This window comes from Pleurodeles waltl, chromosome 9 (genome assembly GCF_031143425.1).
Source record: "Pleurodeles waltl isolate 20211129_DDA chromosome 9, aPleWal1.hap1.20221129, whole genome shotgun sequence".
In the NCBI taxonomy this organism is placed as follows: domain Eukaryota; kingdom Metazoa; phylum Chordata; class Amphibia; order Caudata; family Salamandridae; genus Pleurodeles; species Pleurodeles waltl.
Window position 1 is genome coordinate 1,158,147,733 of NC_090448.1, and position 14,746 is coordinate 1,158,162,478.

Below are 14,746 nucleotides of genomic sequence, written 5' to 3' on the forward strand. Positions count from 1 at the left end.
GATAGAGAGTCTGAAGCTTGCTCACATGCCGAGCTGATAATATAGCAATTGGGAAGACCATTTTGAGGGTCAGGAGGTGTAATGGACAGCTGCGTATCGGCTCAAAAGGAATACACATTAAAAAAGTAAGAACCAAGTTGAAATCCCACTGTGGCATCACAACACGCTTTGGTGGAAATGCTGCAAAGCTTTCATGACTGTCACCACACGTGAATGAAACAACAAACATTCAACAGCAGTCACAAAAAAGCTGAGCTAGCTGACAAATAGCCTTTAACAGTGCACAAAGCATGTTCTTGCTGGGCCAGGGATCCTTGCTGGGCCAGGTACAACACAAAACAACAAAACTTCAGACAACTTGGCCTGTAGCAGGTCAGTCTGGCATGTATCACACCAAACCACAAATCTGTCCCAATGACTGGTACACATCTAGTTGGTCATCTTGGCAGAGAGGCGTCCGTATACAAACAACCTCGGAAGGAAGGTCAAATTAGGTCTGATGTTGCAACTCAATCTCCAAGCAAGAAGATGCAGATTATGCATGCATGGGTGCAGCACCCTGACCTGCAGCTACAATAGAATATCCTCCCCAAGTGGCAGCTTGATCAGAGAAGATATGCTCATGCCCAGGAATTCTGAGTACCACACTCTCCTGGCCCAAATTAGTGACACTAGGATGACTTTGGGCCCAGTCGTTCCTGATCTTTTTCAGAACTCTGGCAGGAGAGGCAGTGATGGGAAGGTATGCAGAGGAGTGGGGAGCTCAACTATAGCTGGAATTCATCTCCAAGAGAGCCTGCCAGGGTACTCCAATGCACAAGTGTTTACAATGAGCATTCTCTCCAGTGACGAAAAGATTGAGTCAGGTTTCTCCCCATTAAAGAAAAACTCCCTACACTGCATCCAGATGTAACTGCGATTTGTGGTGCTCTAGGCGTCTGCTGCTGAGTTTGTCCACCCTGTCACTCAGAGTCTAGCAGGTGATTCATTACCAGAGACAATTCCTGGCAGTCCGGCCTCTTCTAGAACAGTAGAGCCTCCACGCACAGGACTCAAGAACCCACCCAGCCCTTTTTGTTGCCGTACCAAATGTTTGCCACTTTTGGAGGAAATGCCAAATCCTGCCCGAGACAGGATGGCTTTTTGTCACGAAGGACAAACTAGGACATACTAAAGAGGTTTTGCAGCTGTGGCAACTGGAGGGCCATTGGACAGACATGCCCGTAATCCTAGGCCCGTTGTACCTTAAGCAGTTACTTTGTGATGCGCTGCCTTAGTCACAAAAGGGCCGAGGGACTTATGGGGCTAGCGGTGGGGTCTGATATTGGTGGGATTGAAGACCCCTCGAGTAGCCTCGAAGGGGCGAAATGGTTGATGAACTATCTAGAGGGGACAGGCCCAAAGAACCTGATGTGGCCACGCTTACCTCAAAACATTCCGGGGCCGAGTCTGCTTTCTCGCCAAAAAGACGAGCGGCAATGACCATGAGGGATGCCTCAAGAAGGCCGCAGACCTAATCCCAGCGTGGTGCAGAAGCACCAAATGTGTGCCAGTTGCACGACCTAAACATCTGGTTGTATCCAAAGCAGAGCAGATCTCACACCTTCAGCTGCCCTGCGGCCATCCAGTATAGCTTGCGTCAGGGATACCCGGAGGTCGTACTTGGTGCTCGTACACCGTGGGCCACTGTGACGTTTGGGTATGACAGTAGTGGCCCAGAAGACAGCTGCTGTTTACAGACAGCAGAGCAAGGCTTGTTGGTGCGATGATGTTCTTGCAAAGGTCTCTATCCAATTAGATTCACCGTTAGGTGTGGTGGTTGGGAAAGCCTTAGGGTTTACCTTACTGGCAGATGCCTGCATCACCAAGCTCTTTGGAGTGGGAGACTGTGTAAGGAAGTCAGGGGTGGTTGTCGATGGCACCGAGCAACCTGCCTACTGAATGGTGGTCCCAAACATGGTTTTGCCCAAGTGCCCAAGAGAGTAACCGTGAGGGCTTTGTTAAATGACAGAGGTTCTGCAGGTGTTTGGCCAGGCTGAAATACCTCTGCAGGAACATCAGTCTTCACCTACATGGTGAGGAGTTGTAGGTTCAGGACTTCTGTCGCCCTCCACATAAAGACAATGAAGGAGGCGCTTTCTTTGGTGGCAAGGCCGGGAGAAGAAATTAGGTCAGAATCTGGGAAGTATCAAGGTCACTGGCATTTAGCTGTTCCTCATAACAATTAATCTCAACATGCTGGGGAACAACCCCATCTCTCAAAAAAATTATCATTGTCCATCAATGGCGAAAAGGTTGTGTAATGTTGGCGCTCTACCATGTGGTAAGGGCAATGTATCCGAATGTGAGGAGTTGCCGGCTGGCTAGGCTCTGATGGGATCAAGATGTGGGCATAGTCAAGATAAGGGTGGTCAAAGCGAAGGGAACCGGCACAGTGGGTGACCTGGGACTGGATCCGGGCTGAACCCAAAGCAGGTGTGAGGGGCGCGCAGTGCAGATGGCAGACCTGCTGAAAGACGTCCGATTGAAGGCCCCTGTGGATTCTTGGGGACCAAAGGCACGCCAGGGGGAACACGTAAAGTGCCAAAATGAGTAGAATGGCCTCTCTAAAGGACTCCACTTGCTGCGTGGTCACAGACAGACCCAGAAATTCAGGGTGCATCAGGACCAGGCTCAGAATAGGCTCTGGTGGAGACACTGATGCCCTCGCACCCTCTCTGGAATTCGAGAATGGAAGGAAGGAGACAATTCCGGCTTGGATTTCTTAATCTTTTTTTTTTTGGACTTATTCGAAGACTTCAACCCCAACAAACCAGGAACCATAGACATACCACATGATGGTCTGTCACGGACATGTTTGAAACAGTCTCTGCAAGCTTTGAACCTTGTCATCTTAGGAGGCGATATCTTCCCTTGCACACCAGAAGAAAAAAATATAATTTTCTGTCGAGAAAAGTATTGAAAAGACAAAGGAGTAGTTCTGACCCACATATGAAGGTGCAAAAAAAAAAAAAAAAAAAAAGAAAGAAAACTGACGCCAGCGCACTTGGGTGTCGCTTATATGCCAGTTCTTCATTTCCCAGTCCCTAAAGCTGCATACACTGGACTACAGATGAAGGTTGTAGTCTCCTGCATATGCGTGTCCCCAGTTGTCGCTCCTCGTATGTCCTTTGCTCCTCTAACATCCCAGCCACCAGATGCCACTACCAGAGGGGCTGGTGTCTACCTGGAACACTGACTTCACAGTGATTGGTGTGTCAGCATATTGTGTTGAAATGGCAATGTGACAACCTATATCTCTTTCCAAGGGGGGGTGAGAGCATTCTGCAGAAGCACACGTGTGATACAAGGCACTCTGCACAAAGATGTTCAAAGAACGAACGAAGAATGATCATTTTCTTAGCATTTGTAGCTCCACGTTAGCATTAGGCAGGCTGACATTAAGTTCAGCACTTCACAATGTCCCTGTGAGCTGTCAGACCAACTCATCCCCAGATGAGGTACTCAGCAACTGAGATGGTAAGTGCAGCTCCTGTTTGATTCCTTAAACTTTTCAAGTTTGACATTTTCAGCCAGGAAGGCCCAGAGAAAGCATGCACAGGACAAGGGGATGAGTTAATGAGTAACCATTCTCACATAGAACAGTTTAATTTACATCCACTCTGTACAAATGCAGTTGCTTTGCCAGGCGGTGCCATGCATGCCACTCGCATGTTTCGAAGACAGTCTCATGTCAGCATGAGGAGCTACACTGGCAGTTTGTTCATGTTAAAGAACACCGCAGTGCTTGGCTCTGAAAGGCCGGGTGTCTTCCAGAATCAGAAAGTTTGTATAGCACATGTTGCAGGGCACATTACCTCTGGGCGGTATCGTTGAGGGCAGCCTCACCCAGAAACAGAGGAGCTCTGTAATTGAAGTAGTGCTGAAAAAGGAAAGGTCTTTTTACAAGTATTTCTTAACTTGATGAGTAGACTGGCAGGTTGAAGCCAGGATGGAAGGCTGGGGCCTGTGGGAGACGCTATACCATGCTTACAGGTGATAGGTATCCTGGACACTGCCCAGCGATGATAACCTCCACCACGTAAGCGGGCTTGGGCAATAGATGAGAGCACCTCCCTAGCTGCGTATGGGAGTACTGCACCAAGCTGTAAATGTAGTGGTGTCCTTCACTGGGCTCACTGCAGGCCTTGGAAGGCAGCTGAGACACAGCCCACTTGTGAGAGCAAAGTGTGAGCCTACAGGCCCAGGAGACACCTTTTGCTGCAAACCCAAAGATCTAAAGGAAGACCAGACACTGGGGATAGGGACAACTTACCAAGAACTGGATTGGCCTCCTAGGGCTACACCTCTCTGATACAAAGGGACAACGGGCATTAAGGGCCTGGTTGCTCAAGCTGCCTACAGGAGCCTAGGAGAAAGACTCTTATTACTAAGACTTCTTGGTCACTGGGCCTGGGCACTGAGACCATCCCCGTTGTGATGATTAGCTCAGTCTAGAGACCGAAGCAGAGATGCCAGATCTGGCCACTGCTTTAGAGATGGTGGGCACTACCAAGATTGTTGGCTTCTCTGAGCAACCTGACTAGAAGCTGCTTTAGGTACGAATAGAAAAACAGGGTGACCAAAGTCTGAGCAGAAAAGCCAGGAGCCTGCTGTCGCTAAACCTGCCATAGGCACGATCAATCAATGAATCATAGATTTGTAAAGCGCTGCTAATCACCCATAGGGTCTCCAGGCGCAGTAAGTGGGCGTGCTGCTCAGTTGAAGAGCCAGGTCTTGAGGTCCTTCCTGAATCTCATCAGTGATGCGGTCTGCCTGAGCTTGAGGGGAAGTGCGTTCCATGTCTTCCATGTGTGCCAGTGTTTGGGCTGCTAGGGAGGAGAAGGATCTTCCTCCTGCTGTGCTTTTCCAGATCTTGGGGATGACTGCAAGGGTGAGCTGGGAGGAACGGAGACATCTGTTGGGCACGATGCACAAAACAGAGTTATGAAAGGCTTTTTGACCATGTGTAGTTATTGCAGCTGCTCAAGGGAAGGACGAGAGTTGGCAAAACAGAATACCTGCTGTGGGGGCCCAGAAAAGACCGATTCTGTTGAAGATGGTACCTGTGTCAGACAAGAAAATGGAAAGGAGATTTGAGGAAGGGGGCCATAATAGTGTTGATAAGTAGTGTTTGTTGTAAATGATAACATTTGTTTTGCTTGGGATAGTTTGACACCACTGTTTGAAATAAGTACTGCCCTAGGGTTTCTATATTCCATATCAATGTAAGAGTGTGTGTGGGGGGCGGAGGCACCTCTATAATGTGGAACATTGGAGCTGGTGTGAACCGTGTGTCTTTGGTCCTCTGGCACATGGGCTACTGGGAAACAGTGCATGTCTGAAATGTGCTCCAGTAAATCCAAAAACTAGGGGCCCGATTCACGAAGGCTGGTTTATGAGTAGGCGTAATTTACTCTTGGGAATTCATAATTTATAATTTACTCCTGGAATTCATAAGTACTAAAGAGTAATCTGGTCCACGGTTTTATGGGAAGGGTGAATATTAAAAGAATGGTTTACTGTGAAAGAAGCACATTTTACTGCATTTGTGAGCAAGACACAGAACCTGGCCTGTGGTTAACGCAACATGTTTCATCTTGGTCACTCGTTTCAGGAGTTCTCAATCAGAAGGCAGAAAACGGAATGGTTCTTCAACGGATTCACAGAGCCCAAAGAAATGCTTCTTATGCCCAGTCAGCAGGAGCCAGGTCACCTGCTATATTATGTTAGCTCGATTACTAAAGCACTGCTTGTCACTGCGTAAGGTATCCAAGCACTGGAGCCGGTGTGGGTCTGCGGGAGTGGTGCGACAGCCACAGGTAGTTAGTTGAACAGCCAGCTCTTCAGCTTCTTGCTCAATTCAAGAAGTGAGGAGGAAACCCTAATGTGCAGAGGGGGGTAATTACAGAATATGGGTGCAATGTGTGAGAAAGCTAGACCTCCTGTTCTGCTTTTGCTGATATGGGGAGAGGGTAGGGGGTGCAAGTGAGAGTGAGGCTGAGCACAGGAGACTGGGCAGAGTTGGTACCAGTGAAGGTAGCTTTTAAGGTGCGCTAACCCTGCAGCACCCTGTATGCATATGTGAGAAGTTTGAATTGGCAGCGTTTCTGTATAGGCAGCCAGTGGGGGTGTGAGGTGATGTGGGCGTGTCGGAGGAGGCCAAGGATTAGTCTTGGTGCAGAGTTCTGGATGGTCTGAAGACGGTGGAGGAGGTGGTTAGAGATTCTGGCATATATTGTGTTGCCGTAGTCTAGTATGCTTGTGATGAGGGCTTGAGTGATGGTCTGTCTGGAGGTCTTAGGACTCCATCTGAAAAGCATGCAGAGTATATGGAAGCAGGAGGAATGGACAGTCTTTACTGGGGTTGTCTTGTTGAGTTTGTCGTCTCAAGATGATTCCCAGGTCTCTTGCATGGTTGGCTGGTGTGGTATAGGACCAAGCTCTAAAGGCCACCAGGTGGAGTCCTAGAGGGAGTTCCTGTTTCTGAAGAGCAACACTTCCGTCTTACCAGAGTTAATTATCAGGCAGTTGGTTTTTATCCACTCTGCTTCATTGATCATGCCTTCGGTGAAGTTTGTTACAGTGGTGGTGGACTTGATGGACACTGATAAGATGAGTTGTATGTCATCCGAGTTGAGCGAACAGAGAGCAGCTGCTGTGTAGCTTTGGGGGCTAAATGGACCAGAGGTCATGGCGCTCAGTGCAATCCAGGTATGGACGAGCGCAGATGGGCTTGCCTGTGGCACGCCAGTAACGCATATGTGCAGCAGCCGCTAATAAGTAGTTCCTGGGAGGGTGAAGGAGCGCAGGGAGGCGGGGGACGGGGATATAATGGCTGGGACGAAAAAAGAAGAGGCGGGAGAGCAGGTAAGGAGGGAGGGGGAAAAGGGGCAGGAGGGTGGTCGGGGGACTGTGGGGGCCTGCAGAGGCAAGTGAGGCAAAAAACAAGGAGAGAAGCGGCATCAGAAGAGTTGGAGGTAGAAAGGCAAAAGGAGCATGAGAAGTTTAAGAAGCTGAAAGAGAGACACCAAAAAAAAAAAAAAAGAGCAAAATAGAGCACAAGCGTGAAAACACAAGAAAAACAGAGCACAGGTGTGGAAAAGCGCAAGACGAGAACACAAGTATGAAAACAATAGAGAGACCAGAGAGGGTGAAAAAGGACCTGGGGGGGGGGGGGGGGGGAGAACGAGCGAGAAAACCAGAGGCCCAGAAAGAGGAGAGCGAGAGAGCGAGAAAACCAGAGGCCCAGAAAGAGGAGAGCGAGAGAGAGAGAAAACCAGAGGCCCAGAAAGAGGAGAGCGAGAGAGAGAGAAAACCAGAGGCCCAGAAAGAGGAGAGCGAGAGAAAACCAGAGGCCCAGAAAGAGGAGAGCGAGAGCAAGAGCGAGAGACACACACACTGCAGGAGGAGCGAGATGAGGGCCCCGAGGGGCAAACGCCAGGTCCGAAGGGCCTAGAGTGCTCAGACGAACAGTCCCAGGTAAGTAGAGGGTGGAGCTAGGCCTAGGCACCTGTGAACTGACTCTCAAACAAGGGTGTAGTTAGTGTCAGACTGCAGACCAAGTCCTTGGTTCAGAATACAACGTAGCAGGGGCTTCATGGAGACTTGTAACTAGCCTGGCTTTAGGGTAGGCCACTGAGGAGCCCGACAGTTGGGGTCCGCCTGCTGAAGACACGATTTACTCGCTCACATTTGGTTCTCTGTCGCAAAGAAGATCCATGAACCAATCTGAGGTGCCCCAAGCAACTCATCCCACTGGGATGACTCACACCATTCCTCTAGGAGCAGGTGAACTTAGGCATGCTCTTGAAGGGTGGAAAAAGAGAAAGAGGGTTAATGTGCAGAGACAGCCAGAGAAGAACCCCTATACCCGGAGAGGTCTCTTTTACAAACCTGTGGTCCAGTGCAAACCAGAGGTCTAATGGGGCCCAGCAGCAATTAGATAGTATGGAACAGTCTCTATCACAGATTCGGCTACAAAGATTTAACATTTGGTGACCCAGGCATGTCCTGGATTATTCCATGGCAGGACTGGGGACACTTTGAATAAGCGCGTTCCAAGAAAGCATCAAAAACTGTGATGGTTTTTGATACCACCAACTTGACTCAAGAGAAGGATGAAAGTTTGGTGTGCTCAAGACACCCTTGTTGCAGGCTTGTTTTCTCTTTCTGGTTTTTGATTACAACAATTTGCAAATGTGAAGAATTATTTGTTACATTCCTCCCTCCCAGAGCTAGTCCAGGAACTTTTCGCTGTGTTGGTGGCTCCTGCCACCGACTCTTCTGTGGTTGCCTCCAGGGGTGCATGGAACTGGGTATGTAATACCCTAGAATTAGTGCAGTCCTCGCACTGAAAGGAAATCATTCTTTTTTAACACTGAGATTCTTCCTCCAATGGTTATTTGTGTTTCGAGATCTCGAATTTCTCGAACATAAAATGCAACTCTTTATCACACCAACACGAAGGAATGTCCTTTTTGTGTGTCTGCTTGTGGAGAGGGAGTTAGAAGGATCTGATGCAGACACTCATCATTTGGTTACAATTCTTGTTATAGAGCTTGGGCAGCAAGGAATGTCACTGTACCTGAGAAGCGTAGACGGGCAAGAAGGCATCCTCCAGCATGTGGGGATGCAGTATTAGTCATTGGGACTAGCACCACACAGGAGGTTGGCTTACCAACTTTTCGGAGGATTAGAGAAGTCTCCAGGCCTTCTCTTAAAGAATTGAGCAGATATGTTTCTGCCTCTCTTTGAGGAAACAGAAATAATCTAAATAGGAGAGCATTACTTTCACACAGCAGACATCTTGGGATCACACTGGACTGGACAATTAATGCAAACTGTGGCATAAAATGTCTGCACAAGAAGCAGCAGCATCTGAACCTTGGGCTAAAGATCCGAAGCACGTTCCTCATTCTCCAGTAAGACACCAGCAAACTGAAAACTGAAGGACAAGACTTCCTAAACCATGCTGTGCAGGCAAAGAATCAAGGCTACAATACTACTTGTTGGACTTAATGCATTGACGCGATCACTTCCCCCATAATCCAACCCCACAATACTGAATAATACATGGACACAGACACCTCTCAAACTATACAGGAGTAGGGAAACAGGCAAGAAGCCTTACCTACCTTGAGAGAATACAATCACAGATGTACAAAACAAACTCTGCTTGAGTGCCCCCAAGACAAATGCAATGTTCTTTGGTCCCCTTTACAGTCACATTCTTGTGGCACAGTTTGCATCCATGGCCGCCCCAGCCAAGAACACGCATACCTTGGAATGCTACATAGCTCTGGGCTGTCCTTCGAACCCTCAGTTAATGGGTTCCAAAGAATCTCTTCTTTCACCCAAGTTTGCTCTGAGGCATCCCACTCTTGCAATCCACCCACACAGGGTTACCCAGGTCATAGTGATGGTAATCTACTACAACACCGGGCTATTAACGAAAATAATTTCCAAACTACAAATCTAAATCAACAAAACTGACCATCTTCAAGCTGTGCTGTTTGGATCACATCACCCTGGTACTGAAGGTTCTGCTCTACGACATAGAGAAGACTGTAGTTCAAAACACTGTGCACTGTCCACAGAGCTCTAAGTGGAAGGGAAACAGTCATCACTTCAAGGTGTTACAGCAATAAGCCTACCAAAAAGCAGAGGCTGTGGCGCCTTCATTGCTTTAGTGGGAGAGGCCCTTTGCCATCCAAGGCTCCAACCTCTAGTATTCTCTTTCCCCACACCTTGCATTGGAAGATTAGTTCCTGTGGCTCTGCATAATGATGAAAACCCACCTGTTCTGTGCGTCCGATGGCCAGGGACACACCTAAATGCCCACCGCCGGAAAGGCAAATCATCATTGTCTAAGTCTTGTTATATATACGGTGGTGGACTGGATCAACCTGTTCCCACGCCCACTCCATGGCTGCATAAGTAACACAATTTCAAAAATAATTCTTAATAAGTTAAACAAATAATAACCTAATAATGGTACTCAGAGTGGCACCCCTGGAGTATACCAAGTAGTCCTATAACATCAAAATCAAGCGGAGTCAGATTCAAACCTACAACCGCAAGGTAACTGCTCCCCCAACTGCAGCGCCTGCCGGCCTCCTCTACACTTTAATATTTACTCTTCCAAACACATTTTAGCAAGTGGCTTTTGCAGATCTGAAACTCAGCAGTATTTCATGCATATTCCCCTTGCAAAAGGAAAAAAAAAAGCTAATTACAAGAACTGATTTATTAATAACAGGAAGACTTTGTCCAATTAATAGAAGCACTAACAGGCCAGGGAACAATTCAGGATGCCTAATGTTCTTTGAAACCATTTTTTAGGTTAATTACATTTCTAAGTAAAGCCGCTCTGGTTCGCCCCTCAGGACTCTGGTGCAGGAAGATGAAAAGACACATTACCTCGTAGGCCAGCTCCAGCAGGACCGGGGCAGCTGCGTTCCTCCTCACGCCGCACAGGTACCTAGGGAAGACAAAGCCACGTGAGACCAGAACTGGCGGGAAAAGGCTTGTGCAGACATGCGTACGTCTCCTAGGAGCTGTGGCTGCGCGAGCCGACCCCACTTGGGTTGGGCTGCAGCGATTCTTTCTTTGTAGCAGATTTACCTTGCTTCGGCCACATCGACATGTCTGACCTGCCTGCCTGCATTGTGTGCTAGAAATGTTGCTTCTGAGACAACAAAGACGTGATCAACTGAAACGTTTTGTTGGGCCTTCAATGGAGAGATGATAAACGTTGGGGAGAAGGCTCAGGTAACGCACACAAGTGCATTTCAGTGGGGGAATCTCTGGGTAACAGAGGTCTAGCACACAATAAGGTCTGTTGTGCTTAATTAAGCCAATACTGAAATATCAGGTGCTTTAATAAGACATGCCATCACTGCAAGGGCTTTACTACAACAAAACAAATGGAGACAAATCAACAAAAGTGCAAGCAGTAGGCATTTATTCCCTTACTAGATCTTAGGTGTCAGGCTGGGCAGAGGGAAGCATCGTGGTCACTGAACCCAACAAAGGTTATGCAGGCCCATAATCTCCCCTGATGAACGGGCGGTAGTGCACCACTTACTACACAGTATTTTAATGTTTGATCCTAACTGATTGACTTATAGGTGATCTAGGTGTCTACACTTGCAAGGCTCACCTCCCCTCTCTGTACATTTTCCTCCCAGAAAGTGACTAAACACCCAGGTGAAAGTGCTCAGAGGTGGTAACGCACATCCACAGCTGAACGAATATGCAGCCTCAAATATAATGACATGAGGCAGAATGACCGCAGTCGAGGAGAACTCTCAGAACCTACTTATCAAACATAAACATATTTATATAGGTCCCGCGCCAACACTACACATTTCAAACTCTATAGCACAATCATGTACATGACAGAACACCAAAGCCCTAAATTTAACAAAAAGCTGCCAACCAACAGCACGTCCGTATCAATGTATTCACATTGCACTTGCACAACAAAGCGTACAGCAAACTTCAAAAACAGTGCATGAAAAGAGATGAAATTGAGCATCTTTAATAGAGGATACAGGTAACAGGGTATGTAAATCACAGAGCTGTGTACCACTAGAAAGGGTCAAGCATGTCATCTTTGTATAAATTGCATCCCTGTAAAATTACTATTTCATAATAATAAAATATATACATACTCTTTAAGCCTGTTTAACAAATGTATACCTACTCACGGTTAAATGTATATATCTGTGTATGCGTGTGTGTGTATACGTGTGCATATTTGTATATATATATGTATGTACACAATGCGTGTGTGTGTGTGTGTGTGTGTGTGTGTATATATACATATATTTATTTTATTCTATGCTTAACATGTTCATCGGGAATTGCATGGTTCCTAGATAAATTGTTATATTAGATACCCATGAATCCCTGCTTTCATTTTTTCAATCAAAATGAGCAAATGTTTTCTTAATTATTTTATCAGCAAGCATTTTGCTATTGAAAATTGATGAAAGATTTTAAAAAAAAAATTAAGTACACAAATAAATTAACTTTCAATATTGCAAATCTTGAAAGACTGTTCATACAACAGAATTTTAAATCTCAAAATATTATATCCATTATTATATTCTTTACAGATATATTCACTTACTATGTATTTATGTATTTATTACTTTAGTCCTACTGTACAAGAGGGAAAAAAATTCTCTCTTGTAAGCTTTACTCGTCTCCCCATCACCCTATATCGGTATCAATCTTCTATCCCCACTCTGACTCATCCCAAACCCATTCTACTGCTATGATCTCCAAAATAACCCTGCCTAAGCTCTTCCCTCCTCTACCGCTCCTGGCTCACCCCAAACCTCAGTTTACTACTGTGATCTCCCAAACTCTCCCTCACTTATCTCACCTTTGACTCATCCAAAACACCTTCTACTACTATGATCTCCCTAACCCTTTCCACAGACTCTTGCCTCCCCCATCTCTCCTTTACTCATCCCAAGTCTCATCCTGTTACTATAAACTCCCAATTAACACTTCTGGATTCTTCCCTCCTCTATCCCTCCATTATTCTACTCAGACCTACTAACAAACTCACATATTCTCTGCTCAAATTAACTCATACTAATACTGTAGTAATATCTCCCTATACTAATCCACCACTAATCCTTTTGGGTTCCGGAGTTGCATGGTACTCACCGAAAAGCGCTTCAATGCCTCATTAGGGGTAGCAAGCGCTATATAAATACAATTACAAATCTTTCACTTACTTCAATGGACCACATTAAAAGCTGTACTCCTAAAGCCTGCAATGCTTCATACAGTTTCCTAACACACATTATGAGCTGCGACAGGATGCTTATAGAAGTTGTCCGGCTCTGTACTGTTTCCCTTGCCTACTTTTTTCCCCTCGAGGTAACTCATCAAAAGCTCTTCCTTGACCCAACACCCCACATGAAATTAATGCAGCTCAGTCTTGATGTGTGGTTCTATTGCCACAAAGAAATGACTGTACAAACCCAAATTCAACCGCACAGACACCCAAACACACTTCAGATAACCCATAATGGACATTCATCTTACACACAGCACCACTATCTACCCATCAGTACCACTAACCAAAATCTTCCAAACTACACCTAGAATTCGTTTTTCGCAAACAGAATACGATGTTCAAAAACCTGGCAAGCTCATGCACACTACATGTCAAAAAAGTTGGTTTGTTGCCAAAACTCCCCCACCACAAGTGTTTTCCAGTACTAGACCTGCATACATTGAAGACAGAATCACTGGACCTTAAACATGCCACTCTCCACAAGCACAACTCTGGATCACAGCAATGCTGGTCTAGAGAAGGGTCCGAACTGGCCAGGAAATGGACAGCTGAACACCCAGTTCAGCAAGTCCTTCATCTCATCCATCCATAAACTCAACAGGCAAACACATACCTTTATCAGGATCAAATTTATTTTATGTTCATAAAACCCATCACACACTTTAGAAATCCAGGCTACTAACACGCCTCCACTGGTGACCCGCCACAAACCACACACAATCGCGTAATCCCACAAAAGCGATCAATGGTGAACCTAGAACGTATCAAAGAGGCTCCTAGATCAAGAGTCCGCTTGGGTGCCATGCTAATGGATGAAGGCTCTTACAGACGATGTGGCACAATGTTGAATGTACTCAGGGGCGCCTAGTTCCACTGGTGAACAGCCTGCAGAGCACCTATCTTGGGGCTGCAGTGCTGCCTGCTGTGAATGCACCATTTCAGCCCTGTAGTTCTGCCTGCTATGCATGTCCCATCACGGGGCGTAGAGCTGCCATCAGTACGTCTTCCACATAGAGGCTACAGTGCTGCCGGCTGTGCACGTTTCATCCAAGGATACAGTGCTGCCTGCGATACAGTGCTGCCAGCTGTATATGTGCCACTGCAGCAACTGCCTGCTATCCATGCTCCATCTCAGGGGCTGCAGTGCTGCCTGCTGTGCATGTTCCATCTAGGGATACAAGTGCTGCCTGCTGTGCATGTTCCATCCAGGGATACAAGTGCTGCCAGCTGTGCATGTTCCATCCAGGGATACAGTGCTGCCAGCAGCGCATGTTCCATCCAGGGATACAGTGCTGCCAGCAGCGCATGTTCCATCCAGGGATACAGTGCTGCCAGCAGCGCATGTTCCATCCAGGGATACAGTGCTGCCAGCTGTGCAAGTTCCATCTAGGAATATGTGCATGTTCCATCGAGGGATACAGTGCTGCCAGCAGGGCATGTTCCTTCCGGGGAGACAGTGCTGCCTGCTATGCATGTCCCATCACGGGGCGTAGAGCTGCCATCAGTACATCTTCCACGTAGAGGCTACAGTGCTGCCGGCTGTGCATGTTTCATCCAGGGATACAGTGCTGCCTGCTGTATATGTGCCACTGCAGCAACTGCCTGCTATCCATGCTCCATCTCAGGGGCTGCAGTGCTGCCTGCTGTGCATGTTCCATCTAGGAATATGTGCATGTTCCATCGAGGGATACAGTGCTACCTGCTGTGCATGTTCCATCGAGGGATACAGTGCTACCTGCTGTGCATGTTCCATCTAAGGATACAGTGCTGCCTCGGGCATGTTCCATCTAGGCATACAGTGCAGCCTGCGATACAGTGCTGCCAGCTGTACATGTTCCATCCAGGGATACAGTGCTGCCAGCTGTACATGTTCGATCCAGGGAT

At 47.1% G+C, this 14,746-nt stretch overlaps 1 protein-coding gene across 2 annotated transcripts in view; it reads right to left on the reverse strand.

Moving 5' to 3' along the window:
* Window positions 1-14,746, reverse strand: part of CDIN1 (CDAN1 interacting nuclease 1) — a 574,168-nt gene that overhangs the window by 400,243 nt on the left and 159,179 nt on the right. For both annotated transcript variants that reach the window (XM_069209034.1, XM_069209035.1), the window contains exon 5: window positions 10,462-10,522. In XM_069209034.1, the coding sequence (XP_069065135.1) occupies window positions 10,462-10,522 (61 nt within the window). The remainder of the gene's footprint in view (window positions 1-10,461; window positions 10,523-14,746) is intronic.